Here is a 23,260-nt window from a genome sequence, read left to right on the forward strand (position 1 = left end):
ACACACACACACACACACACACAGAGAGAGAGAGAGAGAGAGAAAGAGAAAGAGAAAGAGAAAGAGACAGACAGACAGACAGACATACAGACAGACAGACAGACAGACAGACAGGCAGACAGACAGACAGACAGACAGACAGACAGACAGAGAAACAAACTGGAAATGCATGAACACATGCCCTGAATAACACACCTGGATAAATCGATCGTAAAGCAATTATGAGAACACACGAACTTCACACTCTACACCAGATCTGCACCACCAGTCAATGGTACACTGCAGAAACAAAAAGACGAACGACCATTGACAAAGCCACGTGCTTCCCCGCCCGTAGCCCGACGTCATTCTCTTTAACAAGCTCATTCCCATTCATACAATCGTTAATAGAGGAGTGCACTTATAGGCTACTACGGCGGCGGCCATTCATAAAAAGGATAAAAGGTTCCACTGCTTATGAATACACACGTTATAACATTACATCCATACATAGAACAATTATGGTTAATGGGCAATGGTTAAAACAAATAAATGTGGACAGGGATTAAGAAGAGAAGGTAAGGAAAAGGAGATTTGTCGAGTCCCTGCGTTGGGCCGTCTTCTAAACCGGGGGTGGGGGATGGGGGGGGGGGGCGGTAGAACATTAATATTTATGTAATAAAGAAAGGATTGTGTTTTGCAATGTGTCATAGCCATTCACAAACCGAATGTGAAAACGGTACGCAGTTTTTAAAGTAGGTTTTGGATGTTTTTTATCTTAATTTTTCTTCGAATATCGAGGAGTGTGACATAATTTGCAATATATATTTTATAATTGTTATTCCTTTAATTCTTTTCTTTTATTCGATTATTGTACGTTTTAATAATATGCTGTCATTTGTAGCCTTTAATAAATGGCCCATTCATTAGTGCTGCCATTCATGTTTGCTTTACATATTTTATTTTAAATTAGAACATGTTGAAATATTGTGTCCATACCCCTGTTGAACTCTGACACAGCTGTTTATATATTTTAGTATAGGTACAGTATACGTCATCAATGGCCATTTTCTTCGTAAATATAATTATTATTATGATTATTAGTTACATTATCGTTATTTATCATCATCCTATTTGCTATTATTACTTTTATTGTTGTTGTTGGTTATATATATATTTTTTTTTTCATTGTTAGTGTTACTCTTAGCATTATTATCATTATTATTGTTGTTGTTACAGTTATTATCATTATTGTTATAGTTGTAGCAGCAGAAGTAGCAGTAGCAGTAGTAGTAGTAGTAGGAGTTGGAGTAGTAGTGGTAGTTGTAATGGTAGTGGTAGTGGTGGTATGCTTATTATTACTAACATTATTGTTGTTCTTATTTCTTCAGTTAACCATCATTATTAAACACTTGTGTATGCATGCGTGCTAGTTACGAGTGAGTTTATGCTGTATACCAATCAGTTACAAAGAGACTGTTAGACAGTATTGCAGGTAAAGGTTTGCATGACTCATTGGCATTATGTCAGTTACAGTTTTTTTAGAACCTCGAAATTCAGTTTTAGTTATTTTGTAACCATTAATCCTGAAACAGGGCAATTTTTCTGAACTTTCTTGCAAAAGTTAAAAATAATGAAATAATAATAATAAAGCTGTTCCAGTCATAAAAAAAATATTGCACATCGAGAGTAAAGTTTTATCAGGCAAATGTTATCAATTATTACAAGATACACACTCTGAGCAACTATGAGCCTGTCTCTCAACTCTACAAAAGGACTCTTAAATAGCAACACAATGACTATACAATTGATTTATAATTTATAGGTGAACACACATGCAACAATCTGTCAGTTTGTACCAATATTTTCCTTAATTTTTCTGAGGTGAATACTGCAAGTTGATATGTATCTGAATGAATCTACTTTTATGGATTTAGCAGAACATAGGGATACACACAATGTATATATATGTATGTGTGTGTGTGTGTGTGTGTGTGTGTGTGTGTGTGTGTGTGTGTGTGTGTGTGTGTGTGTGTGTGTGTGTGTGTGTGTGTGTGTGTGTGTGTGTGTGTACGCTTGCATGTGCATGCATGTGTTTCCCACACAATCATTACCCTGAAAATGCACTAAAAGCAGTATCATACAACACAATGGAATAGTTCCACCGGTGGCAGTACAGGCCAATAAACAATAAATCTGGAGGTATTTGTCATTTTTATTACTTATGCATTAGATATATTTTCCAAGGAAATAAGCCTAAATGTAATCTGATGCATTTAGCTCTTTCTAATCACCAAAACAAAAACAATGAAAAGAAATTAACAGATTCAGACTATTACACACACACCACACCACACCACACCACACCACACCACACACACACACACACACACACACACACACACACACACACACACACACACACACACACACACACACACCACCCACACCACACCACACCACACCACACCACACCACACCACACCACACCACACTCACCACACCACACCACACCACACCACACCACACACACACACACACACACACACACACACACACACACACACACACACACACACACACTCTCTCTCTCTCTCTCTCTCTCTCTCTCTCTCTCTCTCTCTCTCTCTCTCTCTCTCTCTCTCTCTCTCTCTCTCTCTCTCTCTCTCTCTCTCTCTCTCTCTCTTACAAAATGAAGAAGAAAAAAGGACATACATATAGCACGGATAAACATCAATTATTTTTCAACACATAAGATTTCATTAATAGAAAAAATATATATACACACTGATCTAATTAAAGTTCTATATTATCACAATATCTCACACATGTATATTAAATGCCGATTCTGTAAAGATAGGTATTTTGTTCGCTGCAGCTTCAGGGTTGCGTGAGTAAGGGGACAGTGTCTACCAGGGTTCTCGTGAGACCTTCCACTGGAAGAGAGAGGAAAATGTATTACTTTCTTGTTCATTACCATTTTTTTTTTTTTTAAATTACTTAATATACTCAGCAAAATTATAAACAAATTCACATCAGAAAAAAAAAAGGATCTAATTTTAAAGCCCACTCAAACTCAGAATCAGTGAATAAAGTGCTTATAATGAGGTCCCTCATTCAATATTGAACAAGGTTCCATTTGCTAAGGTTTCACTAGCCTTATCTTACCCCGGGTCTTGAATTGAGTCAGGGATCACCACCAGTTTGGCCAGGCCTAAGCACAGTATCTGTGCTATACCCTATGTGAATGTCTAAGTCTGATATACAGTCTAAGTTGGATATAATATAAAGTTTATGCTTGCTTTAAGATGGCTTATTATTATTTGCAATGTTACCAAAATGGTGGGCTGGGCAGATAGAGGCGACTTTGACCAAGGCAGAGTTTGGCTAGTGGAACATACACTGAACCTTATTATTTCACTTCCTTTAAAATGTCCCACTACTCCTTTTAACAAAGGATATTACTCATGTTTATGGACATTAGCATAAATATTTCAAGCTTATGGATTATGTTGCTAGTGAATGATTAAGATTTAAGTGAAATACTTCACCGTCTCAAGAAACTTACGGTGTGGCAAGTAATTTGTTGTGGTCAGCCGAGTCAGGAAGTTGACAAGGTACCTGTGTACTTGGGCATACTGAGTTTCTATAGCCGATAATTCATTGCAGGTCACACGTCCTATGTCTTTCATCCACAGCTGTCCCAGACGTTGAGACAACCAAAATACCTGTTACAAAAACATAAGATTTTTATTCCCTGCATAACTGAACTAGGTTACTCTTTTCTTACTGCTTGTAATTTTCTATTTTCTTTCTTCATGTTCACATCAAGCAGAAATGATCTATCTATCATATTCCTAATCAATTTCATTTTTTTCCATGATACTTATTGTTTACAATTAAGTACACAAATGCTACATAAACTATATCACTATATATATATATATATAAAAAGATACCAAGATGACATATAAAGTCAGATTGATTATGCACACTTAATTAAAATTGCAGCTGTGAGAGGTAATTCCCAAACAAACCTTATTAAGGACTATCTGCAGAGGTGACGATGTCTTCCCACTACCCATCAAACAGTTTGTGATCAATCTGTTTAACAGCTTCTCATGTTCTGAAAAAAAAAAAATACAAAGTAATTCTTATTTACATTTCTATCTCATCCTCTTAGAAAGTGATCCCCTTTCCCCAGTCCCCACTAACTTATCTTTATGTTAAAACTTCAAAGAGAAAAGATGCATTCCTGACATTATTTACCTGTAATGATGACATTCAGAGAAGGCCTTGAGAGAAACAATTTTTCTACAGTCTGGTGGAATGGCAAGAAAACAGTGTTGGCAAAGTGATCATGTAGTTCCCTAGTGAAACACAACAACCACAGACGCAGCAGTTGGAGTCGATGGAGTCTGGAGCGTAAGGGACCAGCAGCGTCCTCGGTATTACTGCCTGAACCAATAACTGCATTCCAACTGGCCAGGTCTGGGAAACACATCAAAGTAGATTATTAATAAATTCTTCAGACACTTTACAAGTCAATTACCATGCAGTGTATTCTTTTCACATGAATAAAAACATTTCAGACCTGCTAGCAACAACTTTCCTAAACAAATGCAGAACAATACAAAAATTCATGGACTACTAAGACAACAACTTTAAAGACGACATGATGAATGGATATGATAAGTGAACAGGGATTTCTCCAAGCTTCAAACTAACCTTTGAATTTTAATCTTTCAAGTCCATTTGTTGCCCTTTTGATGCTGAGACAGAATCGGAACAAGATATTATACTGGCTTAGGACCTTCTCACTCAGCAAGAGATTAACTGGATATGGTACCTGGAATCAAACTGTAATGGTTATATGCTGACTATTTTAAGTGATGAAAGTATGAATATTATGAATGTGAAAAACAAGTATAAAAACAAAGGAAAATGTATTTTTAGTATGACTGTTAGTAGTTTAATGCCAAACATATGAAGGTGTGATATTTTCCCAAAGAAGTTTTATTGATGAGATTTATTCCACAAAGTCGTAAATCCCTTTAATCAACCATGTGCAACGTACTCTGCCAAAGTGTTAAAAGTGTGAGGTCTTTAGCATGTGGGATTATTCACATCATTCATCAACATTATCAGTGTCAGTCATCAAACTTCTCATCAGGAATTAATTCTACTTTGGTGTGGAATCAGCTGTGTTCAAGTGTATGCAAATCAAATGACCAGTAGTGATTTTCCACACATTATATAACTTTTTTGTATGGTTTATATTTCACTTGTTTTTTGACAATTTAAGTTGTGGTTCTGACTTTTATTCTATCCTGTTTAAATTTCATTGTGAATTGATTTAAAGAATCACATGTATCCACAGACCAAGCAACTTCTTCATATTCAAGAAAAAAATAATAGTTACCTGATAATTAATGCTTATGTCTGGCAAACCAGCTTTCGAAAGTGGCATTGTTGTAGAATCACTTGCAAGCTTATTTTTGTCCTGTTCCTCTTCTTTGATTTGATTAGAGTCTTTATTGAGAATGCTGTCTGCTGGCACACTTTGATTATCAGTTTTGTTCTCCTCTGCAGAGTTCGAGAAACCTGAAGCTGAACTAACAGAAACAGAGAAGAGTTGTGCCAAATCTGGGACAAGGCGAGTTACACAGTCCTGGAGGTGGAGTGTCAGACTGATTCCATCAACGCTCTCCCCAATGTCAATCTGTTGAAAAAGATTTACAGAGCTGTGCATACTGCTGTAATCTACAAGATATCTATATGGGTAAAGTTGCATGCACAAGTATAATCTAATCTATATGACATATTTTCTGCCTCATTCTCTTTACAACTTTTTCACAGGTTTACAAATCCCTACTGCAGACTGTAGTGCCAATACATAGCCAATCACCTCACTACATTAAGATGAAGATTTAATAAAAATAAGTAAGTGGAAAATGGCAACTGTCTTCAAAACTCAGCTATGGTAAAAGAGAGAGAGAGAGAGAGAGAGAGAGAGAGAGAGAGAGAGAGAGAGAGAGAGAGAGAGAGAGAGAGAGAGAGAGAGAGAGAGAGAGAGAGAGAGAGAGAGAGAGAGAGAGAGAGAGAGAGAGAGAGAGAGAGAGAGAGAGAGAGAGAGAGAGTGAGTGAGTGAGTGAGTTACCTTGGAAAATAGCTGTGTGTAAAATTCATGCATGACGTCACCAGCTTCCATAAGCAAGATGGAGCGCACAGCCTGACAATGGCGGTCCATGTGATACTTCTCCAGCAGGACTTGGGTGAGACGTGCACTGAGCTCCTCTTCCTTCTTTCTAATAAGTGGGCTGATAGCGAACGACAGAAGAGACACAACAGATATTGCCCTCGGAACGTCTGCCATGTCTTCTATCATTCTGAAACACCAAAAATAAAAAAATATATATACGTGAATCATATTCATTGTAATAAATGTAGAAAAGGTATGAATGAGAATGAGCATCTTCACAATACAAGAGGTGTATTTAACTGGATTTGAATACATCTTCTTCAGACCAAGATATATTTAAAACCAGTTAAATACACATCCTGTATTTTGAAGATTCATTCTCTTTCATACCTTTTCAAAGTAATTATAGACATTAAATATTTTTCTGTATTACTATTTCTTGGCTCTAAAAATGTACATCTATGACTACACCAATCACCCTATAATGGATGCTTGGACTACTTCCCAGCAATATCAAAATATTCTCTTGATATGAGATTCATACAGAATGTATAGTTCATTCACTTATTTGCTTTGTTAATTACATCCGATGGTTTCAGTTACAGAACTTCTGGAGAAAGTACAAAACTATCTAAGCTTGGATGTTAACCCAATGCCACTGGGAAAATGTGCTGTTCACTGTAGTTATGTTTTGAGAAATGTTTTTGGGAAATATTTTTTTCTCACTAGTGATAGCAATGTTATTATTATTACCATTATAGACATTATGACTACCATAATGTTATTAACATTACTAACAGCAATATAAGTTCAAAGAAAATATTTCCAAAATCAAGGAACAGGTGAGATAGAAAGTACAAGTAATTGACTCCACAGTAACTAAGTACTTATGGATCTTTCTATGTATAAAGACAATTAATAAACTAAACTCACAGAGGGTATGGCATGTGTGTGTGTGCATGCCATCCCTGGCACCAGTGGATAAGTTATAGAGATACTACAAAACACTTGAAACCTGGAAGAAAGGCTAAAAAAGGAAGGGATTCAGTTTCGTTCCTACTGCTGAAAGTAAATAAGAACTGTACCTTCAAAGCAGACATCAAAACAACTGACAGATCAGAGAATTCATTAAAACTAAATCTACGTCAGAACATGCACCTTCATGTTTTTCCTTCCATACCTCGTCACTGAATCTTTCTGAGCAGTCATCAATGGGTTGGGGGGTGTCTCACCATCACCTGCAAAGGCAGCAAGGAGAAGGGGATCTACCTGCTGATAATGGGATACCATGTGTTGGTCCACCTCCGTCAGAGTACTGCAATCATCTCCCACTCCTTCACTGCCTCCAGTAGTCTCTTCTGCTTTTTCACTGGATCCATACAGAGCATCTTGTATGTGTCTTATAATAACTTCTTCTAATACCATTTCTGTAAGGTTAAATGTAATAATAACATAGTGTATTTCAGCTTAACATATCTGCCAAATAGGAAGAAAAACTCATTTACAGCTCTCTGTTATTCTCAATTTAGGTGGACTTATAAAAAAAAAATTCAAGCTTATTTCACATATATTACCGGGATCCATTATGGATTTCTGATGCAGGTAGAGAATTGCTGAAGACCTAGGTAATGGTTCAACGTCCAAGACAGCAAGCAGCTCACGAGATTTCCCCACCGTCGTCAGTGATCCAACCAGAGGAGACAGAAACTTCAGACTGCTTCTTCTATCAAAAACATGATTATCATTGATTATATTACTATAATAAGCTTTTTTTTATTTTGAGTTTGCTATTCCCAAGTAGACAAAGCATAACAAGGAATCATTTAAAACCATGGATAAATTTGAAGTAAGGTCATACCTTGACTGTTTGACTTCGGACTGATGGTGGGGATTCAAGATGAAGGCATCGTGCCAAAATGTCTCATCAGTCACTTTCACAGACTCACTTCTGTGAAAGAAAATTAGAATCTTAGTTTGTAAAGTGCAAACTAGACCAAATATCAAAAAGTACTAATGATTAACCTGTACCTGGTTATCAGTGCCATGTAACATAATTTAGAATCTGCTAGTGAAATAATATTTTAATGAAAGTGTTTGAAATCTTTCCACTATGAGGTCCCACACATCCAAAGCTTTCTCACTAATAAGTAGCTAGCCAGCTGGTGTGATAGTGCTGCATCAATATCTAGTAATTTACTGCAATATTGCCATGTTGATTTTTCATAGCCACAAACAGGTTTAAAACAACACTGAGTAAAGTAAAAAGAATTTGAAGAACACTGTAAATACCAAGGCACTGCTTCAAGAAGGCTAACCTTTGGATGATGAACTCCTGAACATGGTCTACCAAGGACCCATGGAGAAGCCAGTTGTTTATGATACTCAGGTAATGACGTAATGTGTGCAGTAGGAGTCTCAGGAGCACACACCGCACACCAGGCTCTCCTGCACTTTCTACCCCATCACAGAGGCCATTGATCAGTCTGTTGAATTAAATGGAATAAGCTTCTTAATGTTTATATGTGAGAGAGAGAGAGAGAGAGAGAGAGAGAGAGAGAGAGAGAGAGAGAGAGAGAGAGAGAGAGAGAGAGAGAGAGAGAGAGAGAGAGAGAGAGAGAGAGAGAGAGAGAGAGAGAGAGAGAAGGAGGAGAAGGAGAAGGAGGAGGAGGAGCAGGAGGAGAAGGAGAAGGAGGAGGAGGAGCAGGAGGAGAAGCAGGAGAAGGAGGAGAAGGAGAAGAAGGAGGAGAAGGAGGAGAAGGAGGAGAAGGAGGAGAAGGAGGAGAAGGAGGAGAAGAAGGAGAAGAAGGAGAAGAAAGAGAAGAAAAAGAAGAAAGAGAAGAAAGAGAAGAAAGAGAAAGAGAAAGAGAAAGAGAAAGAGAAGGAGAAGAAGGAGAAAGAGAAAGAAAGAGAGAGGAAGGAGGGAGGAGGGTGGAGAGTAGAGGACGAAGGGGGTACTGCTATGGCTCAGGGGTAAGGACATATACCTCAAAATGCAATAGTCATGTATGAGTCCCTTTTACACTACATTTGATGTTAAAATGGGCATTAATCAAGCAAGGGCAGCATAGTCTTAACCAAAATGCTACAAATGAACAAGATAAAAATGTTTATTTCTAAGTGTGTTTCTTTGGGTGTATTTGCATAACACAGCACCTATAAGACAAAAGGAAGAATGAAACTAGGTTAAACCATCAAAAAGGTTGTGCTACTTTCACAAAAGAGAAAAAGAAATGTTTTTTTCTAAAATATCAAAAGCAGAGCTGAACAGCACATGGAAAGAAAGAATAACAATAGAAGTCTACCCAAGTCACAACAATCTGACAATTACAACCTTGAATCCTCCTTATTTCTACTTCCCTACCCACAAACCTGTATATAAGTGACCTGGTGTCCTCTATTCATTAAGTAGATACATCCAAAGCTAATATGACAACAACGATGATGTTGTCAATGAAAACAAAAGAAATTTAGCTCAAACTAATGACCCACCTCACAGCAGCTTCTCTTGGGCTGATTTCTGGTTTCATCGTTGCCATGGAATGAACTGTAGCTATTGCCGACAAGGTGCGTAGCCATGGGTACAGTTCTGCTTCTAGCCAAGAGAGTGTGCATGTGCATTCTAAAGATAAAGAGGTGATATTAAAATACAATTAATTTGACTGCTTTATTTACAACTTCAAAAAAGCATATTCACTACTAGATGCAGGATTAAAATTAATTAGCATTTTATGATGAATTCAGTGCATCTGTAGCATTATTCGAAAAAATAATGAAAAGTGAACAAGTGAATAAACACTTTTACCTATGGAACAGACAATAAGTTCAAGTTATTTCATTGGATCTGATAGTTTCTTGATGCGGTGTTACATAACATGATCTTTAGTTTTAGGTAAACATTTATAAATACTTTGTAGAACATGATTAAATTACAATACTAACATATTTTAATATCAATATATATTAAACAGGAAAATTTAAACAATTACAGAACATTACTATTGTGCTCTGGAAGATAAAATGAAATGAGGGCTTTAAACTTGAGGAAAGTTGCCTGCTGTCAAGATCTGTTAATATGCTTCACATTCCTGACCCTAGTCAGTCAAATTACCATTAGAATATCTCAAGAGCTTCTCAGCTCATAATACAAGGGATGACACTATTATGAAACAGCCCACAGAGATTTACCAGAAAATTGTAGAATAGTTGATTCGTTGATAAACTGTACCCAGTCCACCTCTTCCCCATCTAGAAGAAAATCTAGAACTATCACACAGAAGGGAAAAGGAACATAATTACATAGAATGTCACATTACCTTGTTTCTTAATCTGATCTTCAATGGTGGCCAAGTGAGACTGGAACCGATGCCTCCAGAGTCGGATCCCAGTGGCATATGCCTGAAGTGTGACTGGGAAGGGAGGGTCCACACTGGGCACTTCACACTTCTTCAGGAATGCATCTATCTCAAGCAACTGATTCAGAGGCAAACAAAGTTCCTCTAATAGTCTTTTTGCAGCTCCCTGTGAAAAGGAAACTGCTAAAAACACAGGCTTTGTCCTCTAATTATTCATCCTGTGAATACAAGCTACTAGTAACAAATATTATTCCAATATGGTTTCATGCCCTCAATATTCTTCTTACCGGTGTTAAACTAGGAATGGTAATCTCAGGATGGACTACAAAGCCCTGATCAGCATTGTGTTGGAATATGTGTGATGCGCTTGGACACATCAGGACCCACACAGTCTCTCTCATCACTGCCCATTCACTCAGCTGCTGACTGCCTTTGCTGCCACATTTAGTTTCCCTGTTTCAAAGGAAGTCAAGTTAAAGTCTCATGGACAAAGAAATAAGTTATGACTAAAAAGCCAAAGAAATATGACATGACAAAAAAGATCACAGAAATATGAAAAAAGGGTCCAAAGATATGACATGACCCAGAAAGCCAACCCCATACTAACTTACCACAATTTTGCGACGTTAGCAGAAGGATGTGACGACAGTGGAGCACACTGTTGATATTTCTTGGATCCCCAATATTGTGTGTGAGTGTTTGCAGCCAGCCAAGACTGTGCTCGGTGGCTCTGCTCTAGCAACTCCTGTGCTGTGGGAGCACGAGGAAGGTTAGACGAGTCTTTACCGCCCACAGAACTCCTCTTGATGGGACTGTACTGATTATACAAGGCTTCATCTTCCGTTTCATTTTTCTCCTCATCACTGGACCAATCCTGAAATGTCAATGGCAAATGTAATAAAAAGCATGAAGATTCATCACTCAATCGATTACTACTTTCTGAAATAAATCCAACATAATCCATGAGACATGTCTGAACTCACAGAGAGAGGCTGCTCTACCCCAACAACATATTCTGGTTCTCCTTGTCGGAGGTAAGCAACCCAGTCAATATTCTCTTCTGCCAGATGAAGTGACTTCACAGGGGATGAACTCTTATTCAGCGTCAGAAGTACTTCGTCCTCACTCACGGGCACCTGTGTGGGACTGTTACTCAGGTGCAGCAGGAGAGACAGAAGAGACCACTCAATATCAATCTGTAAGGAAAATAAACCTTATATATAAGGAAATAAAAAAGATACACGTACATACAAAGACAGACAGATGGATGGATGGATGGGTAAACAGACAGATAATGATATATAAACATACTCCTACAAAGAATAAATATAATTACAAGCATATGTGCTTATACATTATAGGTAAGTGTAAAACATTAACTGTATAAAACTAAATTCAACTTGATGCTCCACTAAATAAATATTTTGTGGTTTTCAGCTGGCTTTTCTCAGACTATGAAAAACAGACTTTGAAAATCATGAAGTTATAAAGTGTGTAGGTCACCTTCCAAAAAATTTCTGATCTATTTTCTGTATGTGTAGATTTTCTTCTAATGTAAATCTTATTCAATATGTTAGTCTAAAGTTGCCAATATACATCTGAGATAGTTTCAAAATCAGTTCAAATAACTTGCAGTAAGACTAAACAAGGACTCAATTTTACATATCATTATTTACAAAAATACATTTCTATTTTTAAGAAATGATATTTAATGAATCTAACTATTCTGTATTCTTAAAAACCCATTCATAAGAAATTAATGAAGGTCTATATCTCTCACAGGTAGGCAGACCAGTACCAAACACGAATGTTGCAGATCACCAATTTCATGCAAACATTATAAAAGAACCAGCATAATAAATTCTCACCTCTTCATGATCTTTAAAGAAGGAAGAAGCCAGGAACTTTGATGTAAGATTTTGTAGCTGTTGAGCTCTGTGATGTTGTCCATGGATGCTGAACTTGAGGACAAGACCATCAATTGAGCGCCTCACATTGTGACTGTTCACTGCCAGGCAGTGGTGGTACAGCAGATTAGACAGGACATACTGTTCACTTCGGATAAAGTTCTCTTCGCCTTCCTGAAGAAAAGAATTATGAAAGTCATGAGCAGAGATAATGCCACAGTTACCACAACAAATTACAAACAAGTGCAATCTTTAAACCTCTATTTCCAAATAAAATTATTTTCTTCACATATACAAACTGGTAATGGAAAATCCTTCTTGACACATATGAAATGGAAGAGAAAGAAAGTTGCACCTAAGTGCAGTATAATGAAGCCTATAAGTTGTCTAAAACCTGTATTTCTAGTCATAAAATTTCTTCTAAAAACAGAGACTTACCTCCCTCATTCTTAAAGGCTCTTTTGTGGGAGAGCAGTAATCCACAAACAATATTAACATTACCAATCACATCATGCATATTAATGATCTTAACATATATGTCACCCTCTGACATTAGGAAAAATCTTAGTTGTGATAGCTGAGAAGGTATGCGTTAAGAATAACAAAAACATAAATGTGGCAGAAAAAGGACAAAAACTACACCAAATATGTCTAAGTTGAAACGAGATTTCCTGTTCTCTCAACTTTTGATAAATCTCCGTATAGTGAGTCTTTCTACCATTATAACAGCAAAGTGGGATACTTAGTCATTTAAAGTACTGAATAAAAAATTCAAGGAAAGGACTCACACTGTCTTATTACAAATGTCTTTTACCAAATATCACCTGAACAACATTAGGTGTCCCCCAAAGAAATATTACATATACTTTCATGAATTACTAATACTATCAATAAGATAAAAATTTACAGCAGGACTGCATTCATCAAAGGCTAAGACCTCAACCTGAATGACACAATGACAATGACACTAAAGGCCACAAAGATCGCCATAAGAATCTAAAATCCTCCTCACCTGGGGGCTTTGGCACTAGACCCCTTATCAAGTACTGTATTTCCCTAGGCAAGGGATCTGCCTAAGACCCACTTCTTTATTTCTACCTAGCTGGTGCAGTTCTTTTGTAGACTTTAAAAGTGTGAAGTAGTAATACAAAACTAGCTGACATATTGCCATAATGAGTTATGCATTCTGTGTAGTACATGATACTGCATTGTAAATGTTGTAAGTAACCTACAAATATTTGGTCATGTTTTAATATCTAAATGCTTACTAGGCTATAAGCCCACTATGTGAGAGCAATCATTTTTTTCACTTCCCTGCAGTTAATTACACTATATAGAATGAGAAAATAGAATTTTCTTAGGCGTATAACATGTGCTGATCTCCTAAACTATAACCATCAATATTATCAGTACTGATAATAAATCTGATTTCAAATATGATTGCTTCAACAACATACACCACCTCGAAAGTCTGACTCCTATTAAGCCAAATAAATAAACAAACAAATAAGACTACACTTGCCTTGCAAGAGAAACCTTAAGTTATTCCAGTTTTGCAGTAGCATATGAACCCTGGAGGACCTATCCTGAACTACTACTGCTATCTATTGATAATTTTACAGTATACTGAAGGTAGTAGGTCAACCTCTATCTTTATAAATAAGCTCTATTTATCCATTTGCAGTCTGGTCTTCTTTATGCATTTTCTGTTTCCATTTTTTAAGTTCATTTCACAAATCCCAACCAAAAAACAAGCACAGTTTTAAAACCTAGAGTGCTATTCATCATAACTGTGACTTGCCAAAATAGATTTCTACTTGACACAACTGTGTTATTGTCTTGCATAAGTTTATAAAAAAAATAAATGTGTGCTACTTTCCCATGTCTTTTTCACTGTGAATGAGCCATATGCTGCATCTCCAACAGAGAAGCTAGAGGAACTGTAGCTTTCCAGGGTTGACAATGTGGTTCCATATCTCCTGCTCTGGTAAAGACCAACAAACCTTAACTGAATATATTCAAAGGTATAAGTATCTGGACTGGTTAGTTGGTTGATGACAAATTGCTAGGGAAGTCTACAAGTTTTGCTTTGTCAGAGTATAGGGCTTAAGTGATTGAGTTTTGCTGGCCTTTGCCAGAGCACCAAGTAATGTGATGCCAGGGACAGATGAGCGGTATTCTGTTCACCTTTGCCTCTAATATATAATATTAATACATTTCATAATAAGTTATATGATGATCTCAAGTACATACAGTATTATTATCATTATCATCTTCATTTTAATAATAATAATAATAATAATAATAATAATAATAATAATAATAATAATAATAACAATAATATTACTATTATCATTATCATCATTATTATTATCATCATCACCAATCATCAGTATTACTTAGACAAACAAAATAATTAAAAAACATTGTAGTTTCAGTTACACAAAACTATATGATACAAGGTAAACTACAGACAGTATGAGAGAAAATAAGACTTTTCACCTATGGTATTTCCTTCATAAATTGTTGCCGTGGAATTTGTGAACTCTTTAATACTTTGAAATACATTTACAGGAAAATGTACGTCCAGAGTGAGCAGATGGGGTAGGGGGTGGAGCCCACAATGGGGATAATACAGCAATAGGATGGGGGTCCTAAGGGTGAAATCCCCAAGCCAGGAAGGTTTTTGGTTCCTATGGCAGTGCTTATGGATCCCCAGGAGCAACTGGAGTAATAGGTTTCTTTAGACTCAGAGGAATGCAGTCATACCTAAACAATTAACCCTATTAATAAATATATCATGTGCTGGAAAACATTAAGGGACTCACACGTTACGCCGTGACTAATTAAAACGAAGAATAATAAAGCAAGGTTATAAATCTGTGTGAAACTAAAACAATATTTAGAAAAATAAAACAATAACCAGACTATAAATTGTGAAACTGAAAAAAAAAAATAATAATAATCACAGACTATATATTATGAAACTAAAAAAAAAATAAATAATTAAATAATCAAAGATTGTAAATTGTGAAACTGAAAAAAACAAAAACAATGATATTTGTTAACGAGAGCAATGCACTCTCCAGAACAAAGTCCCAAAACTAGACTTTTTTATAATTTTTTCTCTACCCATCGGCTTACGCGCACATACCTAAACACCGGGGAATCATACAAACCCAAAAATCCAAACCTAACCTCTCCTACCTTCTATTCATTCCCTAAACACGGGAGGACACAACCCCCTGCACCCCCCCCCCCCCCTCCATTTATTAGCACATCAAGATCACCGGCTGCCTCAGGGCCTTGTGGACTCGGTCTGAGCCGTGCTATGCAGCGGTTATTTTCATAATTTCGCAGGAAATATGAGGCCACTGCAGCTGTATCTGTGATGCTTAATACTTTATTTTTTTACGTTCTGTAAGACGACAGTGTCTATTTCCCTCTATCTCGGTAACATTAACCCAAAAATAAATAAATAAAATAAATAACCACACTATATACAAATCCAAAATGTAAACTATTAACAAGAACACAAATACAAACTATAAAAAGGTGTTGAAACGTACACAATGGCGATAAATAATGACAACAGTGATAATGCAATAACCACAGGAGGTAACTTCCTAACTTCCCAACACGAAGAACTTCCTCGCCTTCAACTTCTAAACACGACATAATCTCACCTCAAACCCTAGGACATGAGTGATCAGCTCCTTCGACAACTCGTCAAACTTCCCCTGCATGGAAAGAGACATGTTTTCTTGTCTCTCAATCGCGTTTTTTTAGCGATAATTCGAGAAGAGAAGAGATTCCATTGATTTGTTTTGGTCCGATTTTCAAAACAAGGCGAGGCAGCGTTGCCAAGGGTTAGCGGAAAAATAACGCGCTATGTTGGGAGGGGTAGGGCTTGTTAAAGATGCATATAATATATATTTCTGAGTGGAACATGCCGAAATTGGTGTAAATGTATTGGACTAGAGGACAGAGCATATTTGGGTGTATATCGCCAAAAAAACAAGTTATGTGAGATACGTTTCTATAAAATTCACTTGTCTGAGCGCCTTCTGCTACATATTTGCAACACTGTCTCCAAGATTAGGGCTCCACACGAAAACCAGGAAATCTGCATTACCTCCATGCAATTAATCATCATTGCTATAATTGCTTTTATCATCATTGTCATCGTCATCATCATTTATTTTCATATTCTTATTCTACGCATCATCATCGTCATCATCACCATCATCATTTCTGTTACTGTTTTCGTAACTAGCATCATTATGATCATCATTATTTTATTATTGTTGTTAGTATTATCACTATTATCAACATTATTAATCTTATCATCATCACCTTCATCATCGTCATTATTATCCTTATTGTTGTTATTATGATTGTTATTATTATTAGTAGTAGTATCTTTATTATTATCATTGTTATCATTCATATTATCATCCGTATTATTATTATCATCATTATCATTATTATCATCATTATTTTTATTATTATGTATATCATCCTATTTCTAATCCTCATTATCATTATCATGGTTAATTTCATTATTAATGCCATCATTGTCATCGGTATCATAGTTAATTTCATTATTAATGCCATCATTGTTATCATTATTATCATTACCATCAATATCATTATCGTTATCATTATCATCATCATCATCATCATCATCATCATCATCATCATCAACATCATCATATATTTGTTTTACTATTACTATGGTTGTTATGATAATAATTGTTATTACAACTATTATTATCATTATTATCATCAACGTCATCATTTATATTACTCTTACTATTGTTGTTACTAATATCATAGCTGTTATTTTTATCATTATCATTATCATCATTATTGTTATTATTACTATTACTATTATTATTATCATCATCATTACTATTATTATTTTCATTTTCATTATCATCATCATCATTATTATTATCATTATTACTGTAATAATAATAATGATAATAATAATAATAATAATAATAATAATAATAATAATAATAATAATAATAATAATAATAATTATTATTATTATTATTATTATTATTATTATTATTATTATTATTATTATTATCATCATCATCATCATCATCATCATTACTATCGTTATTATTACAATTACTATTATTATCATAATTTCACTAAATATCATTATTATCATCATAATTGCAATTACTATTACTATTATCTTCATAATTATTATTACTATTATCATCCTTATTATTACTATTATCAAAATTATTATTATCATTCTGATTATTATCATTATTACCATATTTGTTCTTTTGTTGTGACTTTTATCATTATTGTTATCATTACCAATAGTATCATAATGCTTGCTATTATCTTCTTTAACACATAGTGTGTATTTCTTTGTTGGTTAAATAATAATTCCTAGTTGTTTTTCCTTTCAGCATTTTTTTTTTTTTTTCATATAACTTAAATATGCTTTTTTCCATGTCAGACTTAGCAAAATTTCTTCCCTTATCAATATCCTCTTTCATCTTTTTGTGCACACACACATACACACACCCACACACACACAGACACACACCCACACACACACACACACACACACACACACACACACACACACACACACTCACACACATGTGCACACAGGTATATAAATTAAATAACAAAGTAACGAATATCTGATGTAGACTGCGTTTCGTTCTCTCCCCTCAAGGCCCAGCATCCTGGCGTCAGCCGTAAGGAATATCAGGACGATTTAGCGAATAAGGTGGACGAGGCAGCCATGAAGACGAAGAAATTCTTTGATGTAAGTTTGCTTGTTTGTTTGTTTGTTTTTTGTTCAGTTTCATCTTCATCTTCGTCCATATCTTCATTATTTGTATCGGTCTGTATATATACATGTGTGTTTGTGGACACGTATGTTTTTATGTTATTTTTTCAATAACGTAGTTACCCCTACGATTATAATTACAGAAAACAAATAAACCGGTAACGTCGGGGGATACCAAATTATTTTCATATAACACCGTTTATTTTACGTTTTCTTCTAATAATTCAGATTTTCTTCTAATAATTTGAGAAAGCCAAAGTCAGGGATAAAGTCTTTTGAACGTCACAAGGGTTTCCATATTCAGAACGCCCTTTCTACTTGTACTAGCTTCTGTGTTAAAACATCGCCAGAAACTCCCTGAATAAGAACAATGATGTATTGGTCATATCTTTGATTACGCAATACCGTAATAATTTATCATCGGCATTTACATAATGAGTCACTATTTCCTGCTTCAAGATTTTTTAAATCAACTTCTAAGCGAGACATGCATTATGAAAGGTATCTTATTAGCCCATCATGTACATGTTCAACATTTTATCACAGCAGTATTTTAAGATACCCAGTCATTATCATACCTTCTTAAAAAATGCATCAAGCAGGCATATATGTCACAAAAAATTCCGGTAGAAGTAAATAGTTGAAAGGTGATATCACATCCCCTCACAGGGTGTCAAATTGGATAATTCAATAAATATTTCGATCATTTGATAAAGGGGGCGCTTATAAACCCATGAGGTTCCTCCGTCAGTAAATCAAATGTCATTTCATAGAAAAGGGACGCCGCACTTCCAACAGGGGGCGCCAGACCAGTTACAGAGCAGCGAGGGGGGGATAATGTAATAAATCGGCAAGAGAGATAGGTAGTGAGAGAGAGAGAAAGAGAGAGAGAGAGAGAGAGAGAGAGAGAGAGAGAGAGAGAGAGAGAGAGAGAGAGTGAGAGAGAGGGGGGGGGGGGGTGACTTTTGTCAATGCCGAACAATTCCAACAGCTGACTCAACAATTCGTAAAACGTGGGCGCGCTTCTATAACATCTCGTCTCATACCACCTTGCATCTAATCTCTTAATATAAGCAGAAAGAGGAATGAATGTCTGCAAAATAATTGAGGAATATGTGTTTTTTTTAGATCTGTTGCTCTTTCCATAAACCACTCATTTAACGAAATATTCTGGTGTAACAATCATTACTACTTTCAGTGTTAAGTCACATGAGTTTAGAGATGACCTTGTCTACAGGTGGATTGATTTCATCTTGAATAATTGGTTTTAGATATGTATGATAAGAACGGTTAAGCCTTCCAGTAAATATGACCAATTATTCTGATATTTTTTACTTGGTATGCTTGATGCATTGTTATTTTCTTTTATCTCTTTGCTGTGGTCTAATAATTGTTTACAAAATTTCATTTGTTTGCCCTCTTTTTCTGAAAGTAGATTAGTCTCTAACAAGATCTAATCTACATATTAATAGCACATCATGAAGATTTACCAAATACTAACCTTTTGCTATTATATCTTTCTTAATCCATTACTTCTTTTGCTATAGAGGATTTGAGAATGAAAATCACTTTTTGGAGTGTGTTTATTAAAAAAAGGTATTTTATGAACAACCTCTGTGCATTAGTTTCTGCTCATTGGCCAACATAAAAAAGGGTACAGTGAGCAGCAGTTAACTGAGGTGCAGGGAAAATTGTGGGTTAAGTGGGGCCCGGTTATACAATAAAATATGGTATTTGTATATGCATATATATTGCTTCACTGATACGAGAGCATCAAGGATTAACACAAAGTTGCAATCAACACTATGTACAGCATGCCCGTCACATCACCTATGGGCCCACAATGTATTACGAAATAAAATCAATATATACTGGTTATTGTTATCTTTTCTGCTTACCTCGAACCCCATCAGTTTCCTCCAAACGAGAAATATAAGCAACCAAAAAATAGGATTAGTATATAATTTAAAATCTTAAACTTAAGCCAGTATATCAGTCATTGTTACAAAGTGCTGAAATAAGTAGAAAAAAATCAGGGAAGAACAATATTTCAGCATCTTACAAAAGACATGAGAACAAAGTGCTAGACGGAAGCATGAAATACAGTGAGCAAACTTTCAAACACTTTGTCTCTGATCACCTCTCATCATTATATAGGTCTTTAGCTCTAAGCAACACAGAACAGTGCAAAACAGCACACTGTCTTATAATAATTCAGTATGGCTGAATTAAATAATTTACAATTTTGTATATTCTTCCCCAACACCCTGTAATGTCCTTACATACAGTGTAATAACATTTTAATGATATTGGACAAATTAATTACATGACATGAACAGTTTTTCGTTTTCATCATATTACTGTTCAGTTTTAACCCTATATTAGTAAAACTGTGGCTGATACACATAGAAATATTAACAAAGCAATGGAAGTTACAGGAAAGCCTTCAGGGTTGCATCCACTATGGGTGAGAGTTGATAATATACACACTTATGTTGACAGAGAAAAATGCAACTACTTTCTCTCATTCACTCATCCAACATTGTCCTTCTTTATAACTAATATAATGTCAGAAATCATTCTATAACTCTTTCGTATATGGAAGTCGTGTTTTTAGAAAACAAGGACTTGTTTCAATATAAGAATTAACATATACAGTATATATATCTATAAAATTTTGATGCACAAGCTCTTTAACAATCAAATCATCTGCAAATGTCTCATTTGACGACTAATAATAAAGAAGAGTACACTCTCGAGTGCCACACTCTATACACATTATATAAACTATAATGAATGTATTTACATTATATCATATATTCTGATAAACCTTAATGCACATATCCAAACCATGTTCAAAGAGATTAACAGTTGCACGGTTTTCTGCCAAACTTATCACATTAAATGCTGGGCATATTCAGTCCCATGACAAATAATCCTGTTGATATCAGTTAGAAAATAAAGTTCTGTAATTGCCCTGTATGCATCATTCTCAGTATCGATTAGCTCTGTGGCCTAATTATCCAAACAACACTGATTAAGGATTACAATATGCTGTGTACACTATTCTTCCTATACTATTTGCAACATTAATAGCAATATATTACTTTGATATCAAGACTGTTGCAAAGCATTCACTATGGTTGTGAATGATCCTTGACGTGGTGTTCGGTTATATAAAGTCCCCAGTTAGACACTAGATGCTGTACCGGTGTGTGACAGTTATTATACCGGAGCACAGAAGGGACAGGTCTACGTCCCTTTACATAGAGGGAAATAATGATGCAGTAGAATACATACTTCGATGAATAATAAATGACTACAATCAAATTCTGAAATTAGGGATATACAGTAATGTGTTTGGATCAAATAAGTCTGTAAAGCTATATACCATTGTACTAAAAATGTGTCAACAGTAATATCAAATTGAATTAAAAACAGTTTATCTTAAATACTTTTGATAGAATAATTTTTTTTCTATTCTACAATCGACTAGTATCTGCAATATGACACAACCGATATCAAACACATTATAATATCGGAATGTTACTCTCATAAAATCAGAAATAATATAAATTGCAACATATCACATGTTAGGTAAGGAGCACCATTCATGTTAGTGTGGTTACAGAGGCACATTGGGTATGGATATATTCCTAGCCAATCTTAGTTGGTGGCACCTACTGGAGGGGGAACAGCATCCCTTTCTACTTCGAAGAGTCTGAGCAATTTAGTCTCTCGCGTTTTCATCCAGGACACAGAGAATGAAAAGGACTCAAAATTTGATTCACTTCATCGCGAGCTTCGATTAACCGTCCAATTGGTGTAGGTTACTGACCCTGACTCCACGTGCCACGTCCACAGCCTTTTACTACTCTATTTGATCCCGCTGCTATATCCCTGTCTGGTGAGGAAGGAAAAAGGTAGGAGCTGGGATACGAGAACCAACGCCGGACTTTCTCGGAGTAATCCTCACAGAACCTGGCGGACCGTTCGAAGCACTAGCACTGGGTTTCGGATCTAAACTACGGCTACCACTGGATACATGTGCAGTCACCCACGAATTAGTGTAGTCTTGCGAGAGTTCAGGAGGCAATGATTTACCTTCCGCGGCTAAGCTCTCCGAAACCCTTGCTTTAAGAGAGTCATAAATATCTTTAATGCACAAAAGAGTATTTTCGTCTGGTTCTAAGTCGGCCAGTTGCTGTAAAAGCGGCCCGCCACCGGTAGGGGACGTGAGAGTCGACGCTGGCGCAGAGCGTTTCGGCGAGCGGTTAAGCGGTGTGGCCGGCGCCGAGTGTCCGACCTGACGCCGCGTGGTTGCGGGGGAGGCTGAGGCCGAGCGAACCGTCCTAGGTGTCGTGGGTGGCTTGTAGGTGTCGGCGGTGAGGCTCGGTCGTTCCCGCGAAGCTCGGCCGTTCCAGGTGTTCTTCCCTGTCGGGCCGCACGAGCCCCCTGACGGACGCCTGGCCGACGGGCGGAAGGACTGCCGGGCCGGGGAATCTCTGCCCAGCATGATGAGGCCGCCCTCACTCGTGGCGCTTCTGCTGCGGCTAATGACCCGCTCGCCGCGGTCCAGGCTGTTCCTCCTCACGCCCGGGCCGGCATTCCAGGCTGGCTTCCCCGGAGACTTTTCCTCCGGCAATGGCGCTTTCTTGGATTTCTTGTTGTTTACGAATGGACTCTTCAGGGTATCAATAAACGGTATCTTCGATCTGGGCGTACCAATGCTGGAATTTTTATGCTTGACCTGTGACGGAGGTGACCAAGTGTTGGTTGCATCTGTGAGGGGATAGTGGGGGGCGGTGGTCGTTGTGTTGGTTGGGGACCTCGGGGGAGTGTGTACTGAGTCTTCGGTGGACATCGACGATCCCTCAGAGGACATCTGTGTCATGGAAGACTCAGGACGTTCTGAAAAGAGAAAGCAAATTCCCCGATATTTATCTTCAGCAACGAAACTTCAAGCAAGATTTCACATGACAAACAAAAA

At 36.5% G+C, this 23,260-nt stretch overlaps 2 protein-coding genes across 2 annotated transcripts in view; both read right to left on the bottom strand.

Annotated features, from left to right (window-relative positions):
- Positions 1–2,625: 2,625 nt before the first annotated feature.
- LOC125028907 (gamma-tubulin complex component 5-like) lies at positions 2,626–16,279 on the bottom strand. Its single transcript, XM_047618517.1, has 18 exons — positions 16,127–16,279; positions 12,402–12,614; positions 11,517–11,729; positions 11,145–11,407; positions 10,821–10,986; positions 10,495–10,699; positions 9,671–9,800; positions 8,497–8,664; positions 8,040–8,129; positions 7,756–7,904; positions 7,362–7,608; positions 6,140–6,368; positions 5,402–5,701; positions 4,708–4,828; positions 4,249–4,470; positions 4,017–4,105; positions 3,548–3,707; positions 2,626–2,915 (listed from the first exon to the last, which is right to left on the bottom strand). The coding sequence occupies exons 1-18, from the start codon at positions 16,196–16,198 to the stop codon at positions 2,860–2,862; spliced, it is 3,093 nt and encodes a 1,030-aa protein (XP_047474473.1). The 5' UTR covers positions 16,199–16,279; the 3' UTR covers positions 2,626–2,859.
- Positions 16,280–19,839: 3,560 nt separating this feature from the next.
- Positions 19,840–23,260, bottom strand: part of LOC125029276 (GAS2-like protein pickled eggs) — a 190,514-nt gene continuing 187,093 nt past the window's right edge. Inside the window, exon 9 of the mRNA XM_047619168.1 lies at positions 19,840–23,181. Coding sequence (XP_047475124.1) covers positions 22,163–23,181 — 1,019 coding nt within the window. The 3' untranslated portion in view covers positions 19,840–22,162. The remainder of the gene's footprint in view (positions 23,182–23,260) is intronic.

This window comes from Penaeus chinensis, chromosome 9 (genome assembly GCF_019202785.1).
Source record: "Penaeus chinensis breed Huanghai No. 1 chromosome 9, ASM1920278v2, whole genome shotgun sequence".
Classification (NCBI taxonomy): domain Eukaryota; kingdom Metazoa; phylum Arthropoda; class Malacostraca; order Decapoda; family Penaeidae; genus Penaeus; species Penaeus chinensis.

What these genes read in the sequence shown, in the direction of transcription:
- LOC125028907 (XM_047618517.1), bottom strand. Translation starts at nt 16,198, where the DNA reads ATGTCTCTTTCCATGCAGGGGAAGTTTGACGAGTTGTCGAAGGAGCTG. An exon ending in CAGAAAGATTCAGTGACGAG is followed by an intron (nt 6,369 to 7,361) that starts GTATGGAAGGAA and finishes TTGGTGTTTCAG; the next exon opens with AATGATAGAAGACATGGCAG. An exon ending in TCTGAATGTCATCATTACAG is followed by an intron (nt 4,106 to 4,248) that starts GTAAATAATGTC and finishes TTTTTTTTTCAG; the next exon opens with AACATGAGAAGCTGTTAAAC.